General features: G+C 25.7%; 2 protein-coding genes across 2 annotated transcripts; both read right to left on the reverse strand.

Moving 5' to 3' along the window:
* Positions 1-2,950: 2,950 nt before the first annotated feature.
* LOC145840509 (LYR motif-containing protein 5B-like) lies at positions 2,951-5,982 on the reverse strand. The gene is made up of 3 exons (XM_082947794.1): positions 5,928-5,982; positions 5,182-5,262; positions 2,951-3,562 (listed from the first exon to the last, which is right to left on the reverse strand). Exons 1-3 carry the CDS (start codon positions 5,967-5,969, stop codon positions 3,377-3,379), a joined length of 309 nt encoding a protein of 102 aa, XP_082803920.1. The 5' UTR covers positions 5,970-5,982; the 3' UTR covers positions 2,951-3,376.
* Positions 5,983-7,116: 1,134 nt separating this feature from the next.
* Positions 7,117-12,844, reverse strand: LOC145841670 (dual specificity protein kinase TTK-like). The gene is made up of 8 exons (XM_082949021.1): positions 12,602-12,844; positions 11,685-12,063; positions 11,246-11,411; positions 10,619-10,706; positions 9,686-9,873; positions 8,856-9,008; positions 7,788-7,908; positions 7,117-7,328 (listed from the first exon to the last, which is right to left on the reverse strand). The coding sequence occupies exons 1-8, from the start codon at positions 12,828-12,830 to the stop codon at positions 7,117-7,119; spliced, it is 1,536 nt and encodes a 511-aa protein (XP_082805147.1). The 5' UTR covers positions 12,831-12,844.
* Positions 12,845-13,058: the final 214 nt, after the last annotated feature.

The raw sequence follows: 13,058 nt of genomic DNA on the forward strand, positions 1-13,058 counted from the left end.
ATATATATGCTTGTTACAAAAGTATAAAAACATTTGAGCAAAGTCACATATTTAAATAGTACAAAAATAGAGCATTTTGTAGTGCTCATATTAAAAAGTTATTTAAAATTGAAACTGATTTTCTTCTTAGTTTTTCTACTAATAAGTAATAAACAAAGTGTATTTATTAAAGAAAATTGACTAGCGTTTATAAAAGTCTTGCAGACCTCTGTCCAAGGCCATAAATAAGAAGGTTTAATTAAACACTGAAAATGATTAAATCTAAGTTATTTTATCTGTCTTAGTATTTTTGATGTTTTTTCAAACAGCCTCAAAGTCCAAAAATATATATTTAGTTAGTTTCTGCCAAGAAAATGAAAAATTGCTAAATATATTTGACTTCTGGAAAAAACAAAGCTGGAACAGAAACATACTTAAAACAAGTCTGCAACACTTTATTTTTTTTGTATTTCTTGACTTGATTTATATTTAAATAACTGTTTAATTTTTTGTTTTGTACAGTTTAAACTTAAAATATTTTTACAAAAATATAACAACTAAAAAGAAAATTGTAGCAATGCAATGTTGTCATTCACATCATTCGCAAAAAATAATATTAGTATAAAAAACAATTTATATATCTTTTTTTCCATGTAATGTATAAAATCCTTATATCGAAAAGCTCCCCGAAAAATCTATCAGTTGTTTTTTTCTGTAGCCTAAGTATTAACTCCTGGACAAGAAGTGTTTTGTTTTTTGGTATACCAAAGTACTTAAAAAGTTGTATACTAGAGGTCAGCATGTATTAAAAAAAGTCCGGGTTTGCTATGAAAAATCTTTTGCGAGTTAGTTTAGCTTTGAAAGGTTTTATTTTATAATAAATTGTGTCACAAAACAAAATAGGCACTGCAGTTTACTCTCAGTCTCTAGTTATTAAAAGTCTACAGTATTTTTTGAAAGATTACCATTAAATTACTATATTGAAAGTAATTTTTTTAGTTTATTCGTAAAAATTCTATCAAGGAAATTTTATTGCCTTTAGTTTCTATAGAAAAAAAATCATTTAAGTTTTAGATATAAATATCACTATAAATTGATGTTTATTCACATTTACAGTACTATATCTTCCAAAATGTTAACTTCTTAAATAAAAATATTAGTAAAAGTTCTGTTTAGCATATAAGCTTCTCGAACACTAAAACATTATTTATTGACCTGCTTTAAGAGCGAGTTTTTAGAAAAGGATTAAAGTTTTATACACTGTTAATACTTTTTTCTATATCTACAACGATACTTTTTTTAGTTTATTTTACCACAAGAATTTATCACTTTGTTTATTACTTATTAGTAGAAAAACTAAGAAGAAAATCAGTTTCAATTTTAAATAACTTTTTAATATGAGCACTACAAAATGCTCTATTTTTGTACTATTTAAATATGTGACTTTGCTCAAATGTTTTTATACTTTTGTAACAAGCATATATATAACACAAAATTTACAGTAACTTGGTGAACTCGATAGCTCAACGGTTTAGCGCCACACTGCCGTAGGCAGTATCAACAAACACAAAGTGTTTGGAGTTCGAATCCCGAAGGGATCACATTAAAGCATCAAAGATCGCAAAAAGCTAACGGCGTTTACTGCCGCAGGCAGCACTAAGAAGCGCCCACGCCTCGCATCCCCAAGGATCCATTAAAATATCTCAAGTTAAAAAGTAACAATATTTTAAACTTGATCAAGTTATATTTTTGGGATAGCAAATTGATGCTGATTCTAAATTATCACTTAACTTGGTTATCTTATTAAGCCCAGTTAAAAAAAAAGTCAATGATCATATTTTTAATTTTCTTTAAGTAAAAAATTTAAAAATACTAAAGAATCCGTAGCGAATTACTTTATACTTAAAACTAATAAATTGATTAAAATAATCTAAAAAATTGCTTAAAAATGTATGACTGTAATCTTTTAGATTTTTACATCTTTTCGATGATATTTTAATAAACTGGTTTAGTCATAATTAAATCGAGGCTAGGTAAGATTTAGTTTACAACTAAGGTTTATAAGTTGTTTTGTTAGAAGGATTTTATAGGAATCTTTTCGTAAGAGTACAATAAAAACTTATTTCTATTGTTATGAGTCCAAAAAATTCAGTTGTTTTAATTAATCAAAGATTTTTATTTATCCTTAATAAAATACCGTTTTCTTGTTTTATTCAAATAGTACTTAAAACCTAAAATGTTTTAGAAACATTTTGTTGACAGACTTTTAGAGCTTATTTCAACGACTAACTATTTATAATTTAATGTATTCAGGGAGTACTTACTAATCTTAATGCTCTTGTGGACTTTAACGAATCAATCAATTTAGTACCATAAAATCTTTACAAGGTTCTCATCATTTAAATTATTCATTGGCTTAAGAAACAGATACAATACATTTAAGAAGCAACTATACAATTTGATAAGACTAAAAAAATGTTTGTTTTAATTTAATATTAATAGATACAAATTACTATTTAATACCTTTATTTATATATTTAGTTTAATAAGTTTATTTTGATCAATTTTTATTGCATATATCACAATAGTAACACACATGAAAGCTTTAACCTATCAAGAATTTAAATATAGTTATTGAAATTATTAAAACAATTATTTCTAGCTATAGAAAGATTAACATAGTAAACAGACTATGAATAGAAATAAAGAAAATGTTTTTTAAAGAAAGTTACAAAAATTAATAAAGTTGATTTAAAAGCTTTTTAGAAGGCAGCCAAAGATTACAACTACTTGAAACAAGTTGAAGTGTATAAATTTGATAGTTTATAAAACTTAGTAAATACTTTAAAAAACTTTTGTATATATAAAAAATAGTTTTAGGATATACTAGATATTTTGATCTTTTTGAAAATAAATGTAAAACAGATAGAAAATAATGCTTTCATCCATTAAAGTTCTCGATTATAGCTTTTTCAATTATTTCATTCGTTAAAAATTTGGTAAAATGTTTAAATACATTTTTAAGCTTCTTAAATAAAAAGCGATAAGAAAAATGGTATACTAAATATTTTTAATAATACTAAATATATGCATAAAAGTCTTTTGAATTACGAACACAGTATTAAATGTCATATTACCCCCAAACAAATACTTTGCAACTAAAAAAAGAGCAAATAAACATTTATCAATATTTTTTCAATACATCGATGTTGAAATACAAGAGAAAAAAGCTCTAAAATTAATGACAAGTAAATACTAAACTGGTTTTATAAAATTATTTAGCATCTAACATTAAAAAAAAATACCAAAAAATTGTTTATTTTATAATTAAGATTAAAAGCTTAACTTTAATTATATTCCCAAAAACAAATCAGAATAAAAACTAATTAGTAGCAATTTACTTATCATCATCATCTTCTAATTGTTTAATATTTTTGATTATAGTTTCCTCATAGGTCTCGTCAGCGTAGTACTTTTGTTTCATGGCTCGGTATTTTCTCAACTTGTACAATGCTTCCAATTCTTTCACCACAAACTCACCCCTGGCTATCAACTTCTTCACTTCTTCATCGTCTTCTATATCCTACGTTACAAACAATAAAAAATTATTAAAACAAAAATAATTTAGTATTTTTTGTTTTTAAACCACATAGAGAGTTCTGACTATCAACTTCCTCATCATCATTTATTGTGCGAATTTGTATAACTAAGTTTTTTTAAATCTTAATTTAAGTTTTATACACGAATAAAAGTTTATACTACTTTTTGAAACAAAATATATAGAATTTCAGTATTATCTCAGCACTCTTATTTGTAAAGCTGTTTAGAAAAACAAAACAAAATTTATTTTAAACCCTGCATAAAATTGCAGACTAAATTTAAAGCTAAAAAAACTAGTGTTGATAAATTAAACTATTTATTAAGCTTACTGTTATTAAATACGTATTCTCAGGTATTTAGTATATGAGAAAGTAAATGAATCCCGAATTGAAAGCAATATTTTGAAAGTAACATTATAAAACTGAATGACCAAGATTACTTTTAATTTACACTCAAAAATATACAAGATATACATAAAAAGATATTAAAATCTGATTTATATCAACTAACTTAAAAAAAAATTTAACTGTAAGATTTTAATATTATGTTTTTTGTATAAATTAATAATATTACAAGTAGCTTTGCTGATTAAAACTTTTTTTTCATTAAAATTTTTCTACTCAAAATAGTAAATATATTAACTAATGTCAACAGATCTTTTGAAGAAAAAAAAAAAAAAAATAAAACTTTTCTTAGATTTTAGAGCATTAAAACAAAAAAGTTACTAATTTTTATCAAATCAAATCATTTGATTAAACATTTTTTTTTTAATTTCAATCGCTTTTTTAAGTTCCTTTCAAAATACATAATATTTTGTATAAAAGACTCATCTAATTTAAAATAAAAAACCTTAGGTAATAAGTTAGTGTATATGTTTTTGACTTATTTGGTATATAAATAGGATGATAGAAATAATGATCTTTAATCTGTTAATTCTAATTCTTAATTTATATTTACTAGTCCGGTCAATAAATATAGTATTGATAATAATAAAATTTGTTAGTTCTTATCTAAACCAACATACAAAAAAATATTTAAATAAATTAATGCACATATTACAAGATTATATCTGCAACTTATTTAATACTACTGACAACAAATAAGTTTAAGAAGGGATACTTACTTTAAGTACATACTTAAAACTGATAAAAAAATTAATTCATTTTTGAACAAGCACAAAACAGAAACTATAAGTACTCAAACAAAACTATTAATCAAACATTTAACTTTTTTTTCAACTTATAAGTATTAATATTACATAAATCTAAATTTTGTGTAAAATATTTTATACAAACATTTTATAAAACCTAAGAGTTTTTTGCATTTGCTTGAACTAAAAAAAATCATAGATATTTTGAAAATAATGACTTTTTATTCATTAGTCTGACTTGAGTTTGTTTTAAAAAATATTCAATTTTATTTAAACAAACTTTGTATTTCATAAAAACTTTTAACCCCAAAGTATGTTCCTCCTTTTTGTAATTAGTAATAATAATAAATATTGAATTCTTATTCAAAAAAATCCTTGATCTAAAAAAAAAGAAGTATTTGATTTTTGTAATTAGTAATAATAATAAATATTAAATTCTTATTTAAACAAACCTTATTTTTAATAAAAGCTGCGTGGCATCTATCCCTGAAATATGTTCCTCCTTTCGGGTATTCACGACCCATGAATATGAGCTGTAAAAATATTTGTTTGTTAATAATTAGTTAAATTTAATATGAATTTATTATAAGAGGACTATGTAAAATATTTGTTTGTTAATAATTTGTTAAATTTAATAAAAAAATATTATTACAGGGCTGTGTTTAATATTTTAGCTCTGTATTTTTAAGATTTACAAGAAATAATACCTTACTTTAACCTAACTAAAAATTCTAATTATTAACCTTTAATTTCAACCTCTTAGCTCTTTAAAACGTAGTCCCTAATGTTAAACTCCTAAAGTATAGTCTTTAAAGTAAACATGACTGCTAAAAAAAGACAAAAAAAGAGAAAAGTATATGCCATGTAAATTTTGTAATTTTTAGAGATTAAGCTATTAAAATATTTTTTACAAATTTTATTGGTATTCACTTCATAAAAATTTCAAAAAAACTTATTTAGTCGTTTACCTGTTTATTTATGACTTTATACCAAAAACACTTTATTTATACTATAATTAGCATAGTCGTAATTTGTTTAGTTTAAAAAAAGGTAACACCCCTAGTTTTATTTTTAAAGTGTTTATATTGTTAAGTAAAAAGAACTGTCAAATTAAAAATGTACCGTTTCAGATGAAAGTATTAAAAAATTAAATATATTTTAGTTTTTAGCAATAAATAAATATAAAACAATTACTAACCGTTTTGTATAAGTTTCTCACCGCATATTTTAATTCAGTCATATTTGTTTAAAACCTTTAAAAATTTTGTTACAATTTATTTTGTTTAGCTAGCTTGTATGGAGTAAAAAACATTAGTAAACATGTAAAATCATTATACTAAGTTTTAAGTTCTTAAAATAAAAATCTTAACATTAATTGAAGCTTTACAAACAGTTGAAAGAAAAATAAACGAAGTAAAAAAATATTTTAAAAGATGTTTGTTTAGCTAAATTGTTTCAATTACAAGTAGGAATTTAAAAAATCCATAAAAACTTCATTACCATCATATAAAACAATGTTTTTGTTATATTTTTTTTTATTAAAACTAAGTTGTCCGCAAATTATATATTGAAACATTTAATTTAAAATTGTGTAATTTATAAATACCACATTATATAAATTAGTACAAAACATGAACCTTTTCCTAAAAGTTGCAATTATTAAAGCTGTAAGTTTACTGAAAGCTTAAAGTATCCTCAAAGATTTTTTTATTAGAGTTTAGAAACATACTTCATATAAACATATTTATATTAAAAATAGTAAAGAAAGTTTAAATATTAGTCAGGATATTTTGTTAATTTTTAAGATTTGTTTAAGAAAAGCAGCGAAATAGCTTAGAACAAAAACTTTAATATAATTTTACCAATTCAAAAATAAAACTAAAACTTAAAATCTACTAACAATTACACGTTATAAGACACTGATACTTATTTAAGCTTTTGGAACAAAATAAGCATAAATTAAGAATATTAAGTTCAAGGTAATGTTTTGTAGAATTTTTTGGCCAATTTTTATGATCATGAACAAGTTCAAACATTAAGAAATAAAGCACCACTTAAGTAAACTAAAACAACTATATTTTTGTTGCTAGAAAAATTCAAAACATTTACATAGTACCTATTATAAAATTATATTCCATTTATATTGAAAACTATGAAGCCTCAAGTCATTAAAAAAAAAAAAACAGTTTATCAAAACAAAACTTTTTCATCATTGTGAAATAAAATTTATAAGTTATATTTTTGATGAAAAACATATATGGAGAAATATATTTTAACCATTTACTTAAAAGTATTTCACTAAACGAAAACAGTCAACAGCCCTTAGAGAACAATTCAAAATCCTTTATGAGTTCCAGCACAAATATTCATTTTTGGGAATGCCCCCATCACGGGTAATATTTAAGCAGATCCTCAATGGAGGGACGGATATGGGGGTCACGGTTCAAACACCTTCGGACGTTTATGCGGAGGAACTCGTTGGGGTAATCCCGGAAATCGATACTGTGTTTCGCATCTGTTATCGCTTGTAATTTGAGTTGGAGATTAGTGATTTTTTGGAAGGGAGTTTGTCCATACATCATGTAGTATAACATGCACCCTTGAAAAAATTGAAATTAAATCAATTATAATTAAATATAAAAAACAACGAAAAAGTGAAAATAAATATTGAATAATATTTTTTCAATTAATTTAAAATACTAAAACATCTTGTAATATGACATGCAGCCTTGAATAATGTGAAAATAAATGAAAAAGGGTGTCATATTACATCAGTTACCAATAAAAATTTATCAAGTAGTAAAAGCTAAACCAATATAAAATGTACTACAATATGTAATCTGAATGAAAAAAAAACTAAAACCAACTTTAGTTTCTAAAAATTAACACATTTAGGCCTTATCAAAGTTGTTTTGTTCTAACACAACTTCAAAAAGACTACAAAACAAACAGTTTAAAACACAATAGGTCATTTATTCAGCAACAGCTGTAAATAACATACTCAAAAAAACTAAAACTTGAACTAAAAAACATTAAAAATATATTGAAAAATTCAAACCTGCGGACCAGACATCAACTTTTCTTCCCACTTTGTAACCAGTACCCTTGGGTTGTAGACTTTCGGGGGCCATGTAATTGATGGTGCCAAATTGTTGCTCGTTAAGGAAACTTGTTGCATCCTTGTTTAATAACTTTTGTTACAAAAATTGTTTGTTATTAATAATTTTTATAAATTAGTTTACTATAATATTTTAATTTGTTTTAAATCAAACAGTTCAAAGTTATCGACTTAAATAGCTTTAAGAAGATTAATTTTACAATTAATTATTAACAAAACAATGTTTTACTCCTATATTGGCATACAGGAGATCATAAGTTGTTATAGACAAGTTTCATTCAAATAGAATTTACTATAGTTAATTGTACCAAATTGTTGCTCGTTCAAGAACTATATGGCATCCTTACAAAACAGCTTGTTAATAAAATTTGTTTCGATCGACATTTCGATTATAACCTAATTACTTATATATTTGTCTATACTAAAAACTTATTTTTTTATTAAAAAACAGTGTGTTACAAAAATGTGAAAGATTAAAATTAAACCGATTTGGATGAATTTTTGAGTGAGGTAAAAATTTTTAACTAATAACACTGACCCCTTGTTCTGTAATTCCTATCAAAACCTCACTGAACTTTTATTTATTACTCGTCGCTCTTAATCCCAAAACTTTAAATATAATAATCGAAACTTGTAAATCAAAACAGTTCGCCTTGAGTTCTTCCATTGGATCTTTAAACGACTCCTAAACAGAATCCGAAAAAAAAAAAAACACTTTTGCTAAACAAAATACTTTTTTTAAAGCATATCAAACTTTCCATAATAGCATAAAAAATTATGAATATGAAAATTAAATATAAAGATTAGCAACTGAAATTCATCTATTTACTAGAATTTATCAACTTATCTATAAACCTAGTTTAGTTACTCAGTAAAAAAAAACTAAAACTATACTGATGTTTCCAATACTTTAATGATTTATTTGACTGTTGAAATACAACAAATGCATCCCTAAAATGTTGTTTTACTCTAAATAATTAAATATAAACAATTTATATAATATCAAACCTGGTCGGGCATTTTGTTAGCAATGCCGAAATCAATGAGTTTAATTTTCCCCTTGACAAGCACGAAATTCGCGGGTTTAATGTCTTGATGTATTATTCCTTTCTTGTGGACTTCGTTGATCGCCCGTAGCATGTTCTTCCAATATACTAGTACCTGAATGAATGTGATAGTAATAACTATTACTTACTTGGATTGTTGTTAACCTGATTTCAAATGGATGTATCAATTAAAAAATAAATAAATAAAAATAGATATAACTTATTTGGATTATTATTAAGAGTTACATAGTAATGATATATAAAATATTCTTGCTATATAATATATACTATGTTGAATCATTTAGTTTTTTTATCGAATTTAAAATTACGGTTCACTTATAAAATTTAACAAACCTGTAAACAAGGGATACTTTTCTTTTTAAGTATTAGAATTATAAAGGATAAAAAAAATTTTTCAACTAAGATTTAACAAAAAAAAATCAAAAAACTTGAAAAAATGTTTCCCAACAGAATAAATTAACGCATGATACAGTTTGTATAATATAAAACTTTCCTAAAACATTTGGGTTGTGAAATTCAGCTTAATTTTCTGTTGTCAGATTAGATCAGACTTTTTATATAATGGTAAGAATCAATGAATTACAACTAATTTCTTAATAAATTTTTTTAAGTGGGCAATATTTTACTTTTAGTTTGAGAACTCAAGTTGAGAGGCACTAAATAATTAAAAAGACCAAGCTGATCTAAAAATTAACAAAAAATTTTATATAGGAAAAAAAAAACATTGGAAAATAAACATAAGTAAAAGGCTTAAAAATACATTTATTTAACCTCATTAGGTTCCAATCTACCGTGTCTCATCAACTTGGAAGCATCAGTCTCACCAAACTCGAGAACCATCAGCAGGGACTTGTCGGTCAGCTCAAAGTCGTGCAAGTGGACTATGTAGGGGGAGTTTTTGAACTCGGCCAGGAAATTGATTTCCCTGATGAAGCTGTCCTTCACTACCGGGCTCAAATCTGTGTAATAAAATAAAAATACAGAAGTATATATTTTTAATAATTGAGAAAACTTTAAAAACAAAAATATATCTAATTTTTACCAAGGTGTGATTTTAGTACACAACTAACTAATCAATTTAAAGTTATGCAGTACTTTCACTATACAATATGATATGTTTTTCAAAAAAAACTTAAACTAATATTGTACAAAAATGAGTTAATTAAATTATTTAAATTTAATTTACATTATAAATACTAAGTTGTAAAATATGTTTATGCAGATTATACATAAAATTTAATAGCTTAGATTATTTATACATTTAAAAAAATATAATCCTTATTTAGATAAGAGTCAAGTGCATGATAGAACTAAACTAGTTTAATACATGAACTGATGCACAAAAAAGGTATGATCAAGTTAGAAAAGTTGGTTGTAGTTTTTGCACACACTATTTTTATGGGTTAGAAATTAGTGGTCAGAATTTATAAACTAGGGGTTTTAAGTTAAAAGGGTTTTCAAAGATTAGGAGTTTAAGTGAAGAACTTTAAAACTATCAGTTTTATTTACACTTGAAGGGCAACTACTCGGTATAATGATGAAAAAGATAATACAATGACTATAAGTGTCTGTTTTCCAACTCAATAAGATTTGCATGAATTTAAAATAAATAATACTATTAAATATTTAGGTTCAGCAATTTTTCAATTTACAGATACTGATCGTTAAATTAACAATAGTATTATTAAATGCTACTATTCTCACCTTTCAATCTGACATGTTTTATTGCTCTCATATCTCCATTTTCGTCTACAGCCTGAACAACTTGACCTGACCCTCCTTCACCAAGTACCTTTGAAAATAGTTTTAATACATTTTGTAAATTACAAATTAATTAATTAAAAGCAACTGATGCATGTTAAAATTTAATTTATTTATACCTTTTATAACATGAAATCATTAAAACATATAATAGATAATTAAAATGTATATAAAACTACTATGCTAATCACCTTCAAATCCATGAAGCTATTAAAATTAAATAGTTATAAACAATGTTTATTAGGTATAAAAGTACAATTAAATTTAATATACACTATAAATTAAAACAAATTTTATCTTTAAAACCATAAATAACCTCCATGAAACATGTTATTTGTAATATATTTATAAATATACTTGACAACTTAAAGTTCTTTATATTTATAAGTTAAACAGTTAACAAAAAATCACCTTCAATACCATGTACGTTTAAACATACAAGTACATAAATTCAAACGATGAAGTGAATAATTCAAATAATCATTACTAGTTGTTAAAAACATATGTATCTTTAAATTTATAATGAAATATTAAATTTTTTATAAAAATATAATATATAATTAAAATCACCTTCAAAACCATGTACGTCTGCCCCTTCACGTGCTTGAACCTTATTTTCCGCTTGAACGCGTTTTCCCTCATTTCCTCCTCGGATAAGTGGGGTGTCGCCAGGTTGTGGTGGGGAGTGTTGTGTTGGAACGAGTAGTTGCTTGTTCCTAGCGGCGTTTGCATCAACCTGTTACCAGGGTTACGTTTGTGGTATTTCACACCGAGGCTGTGATGTGGGAAAGAGAGAGAGAAAAAATAAAAGTTACAAGAAAAGTTTTGATTGTGTGGACTTTACATTGGACATTTTTTCAAAATAAATGTTTGCTTACTGTGTAGAAATATCTTATTCAAAAAAATAAAATTGAATTAATGTTTACAAAAACAAGTTGAAAATTTTCACACTACACACAACAAAAAACTTGAAATGTCAAATAAATTAGTTGATAAACATATTACTGACCTTCTAGTTTGTGGGTGTGATGGTGTTGCCATGGGAAACTGGTGCGTTGCCAGGGGCTGCTGGTTACCAACAAGGGTCGAGTTGGTTGCTAATGGAAACTGGTTGCTGGCCAGGGTCGAGTTTGGGGCCAGTGGGAAGCTCATAGCCCCGTCTGAATCCATGGTAACCGTATCCACATTGTTTTCATGGATTGGGGGCATTTTCTTGGTGTTGGTCCGGGTTCTGGTTGTTACAAAGGTCGAGGTTGGTGGACCCATCTCCTCACTGCTGACCAGGTCGTTGCTAAGCAGCTCGTTGTCGTTGCTAACCAGAGGGGCAAACTTTATCAGGGGTTCTTCTGAGACTGGCGACTTTTTCCTGAGTATTCTGCGCGGGCCACCTGTTTTAGCTTTAAATAGAAACAAAACAGAAGCTAAGTAATAAGTAATAAATAAAGTTCAAACATGTTAATTAAAAAATGTACATATTTTACTTGATAGCTTATAGTGAAGAAAATTACTAAAATATCAAGATAGTATAAAAGGTTAGGACCTTAAGTTTCACAATTCTGTTTTACAGAGTTATAAATTGTGATTAGTTAAAAATCTTTAAATTTATTATGAAAGATGATTATTCATGAAACAAAAAGCAAACTCTTTTAATCAGCTAACAAAATGAAGAAATACATGTTTGTACTACAATTCTTTGTTAATAAACAAAGATTTTGTTTGAAACAGCATGTAAAAAGCTAACAGATTTTAAAGAAAAACTATAATAGGACTAATACAACTAGAAAATTAAAGAAAAGGAATGATTATATATAAGGGTTATAAAACTTACCAAAAATGTCTTAGTATTTACTATGTAAACATAAATTTAAATCTGTCAATATGAAAATATTTTCAACTGTATTGTAAGTATTTAAAAAGCACACAAACCTGAAAACTTTTTAACGAGTTTTTGAGGTTGTGCCTTCTTCTCCACAGGTTTCACCACAACGGTTGGAGCTTCCTTCATCACCACTGTTTCTTCTTCTTGCACAGGTGGCGGTGTGCTGTTCTGTATGTTGTTGTCCAGAGATTTCAGCCAGGCAGGCGTCTTTGGTGTCTCCATCACAAAGCTGGGTGGCGATTTCTTCTTAGCTGGGGTTCTCATGTCATCATCCATTGTGCTTGCTTAAATTAAATTCACTGAATTTTGATATTTTTATCAATAAGATACTATAATCATACATTGTAGTAAGTATAATAATATTTATCTTACAAAAAATATACTATAAAACTTTTTTGAATCTTTATTCTGCAACTAGATTCTACAAAGCTTTTACAACATTTACTTAAACCTAAAAACATAATTAATTTTTCTATTTATTTGTATTCAATAATTGGCTAAGTC

The sequence above is a fragment of the Thalia democratica genome, chromosome 7 (assembly GCF_965202585.1).
Source record: "Thalia democratica chromosome 7, ktThaDemo2.hap1.1, whole genome shotgun sequence".
Classification (NCBI taxonomy): domain Eukaryota; kingdom Metazoa; phylum Chordata; class Thaliacea; order Salpida; family Salpidae; genus Thalia; species Thalia democratica.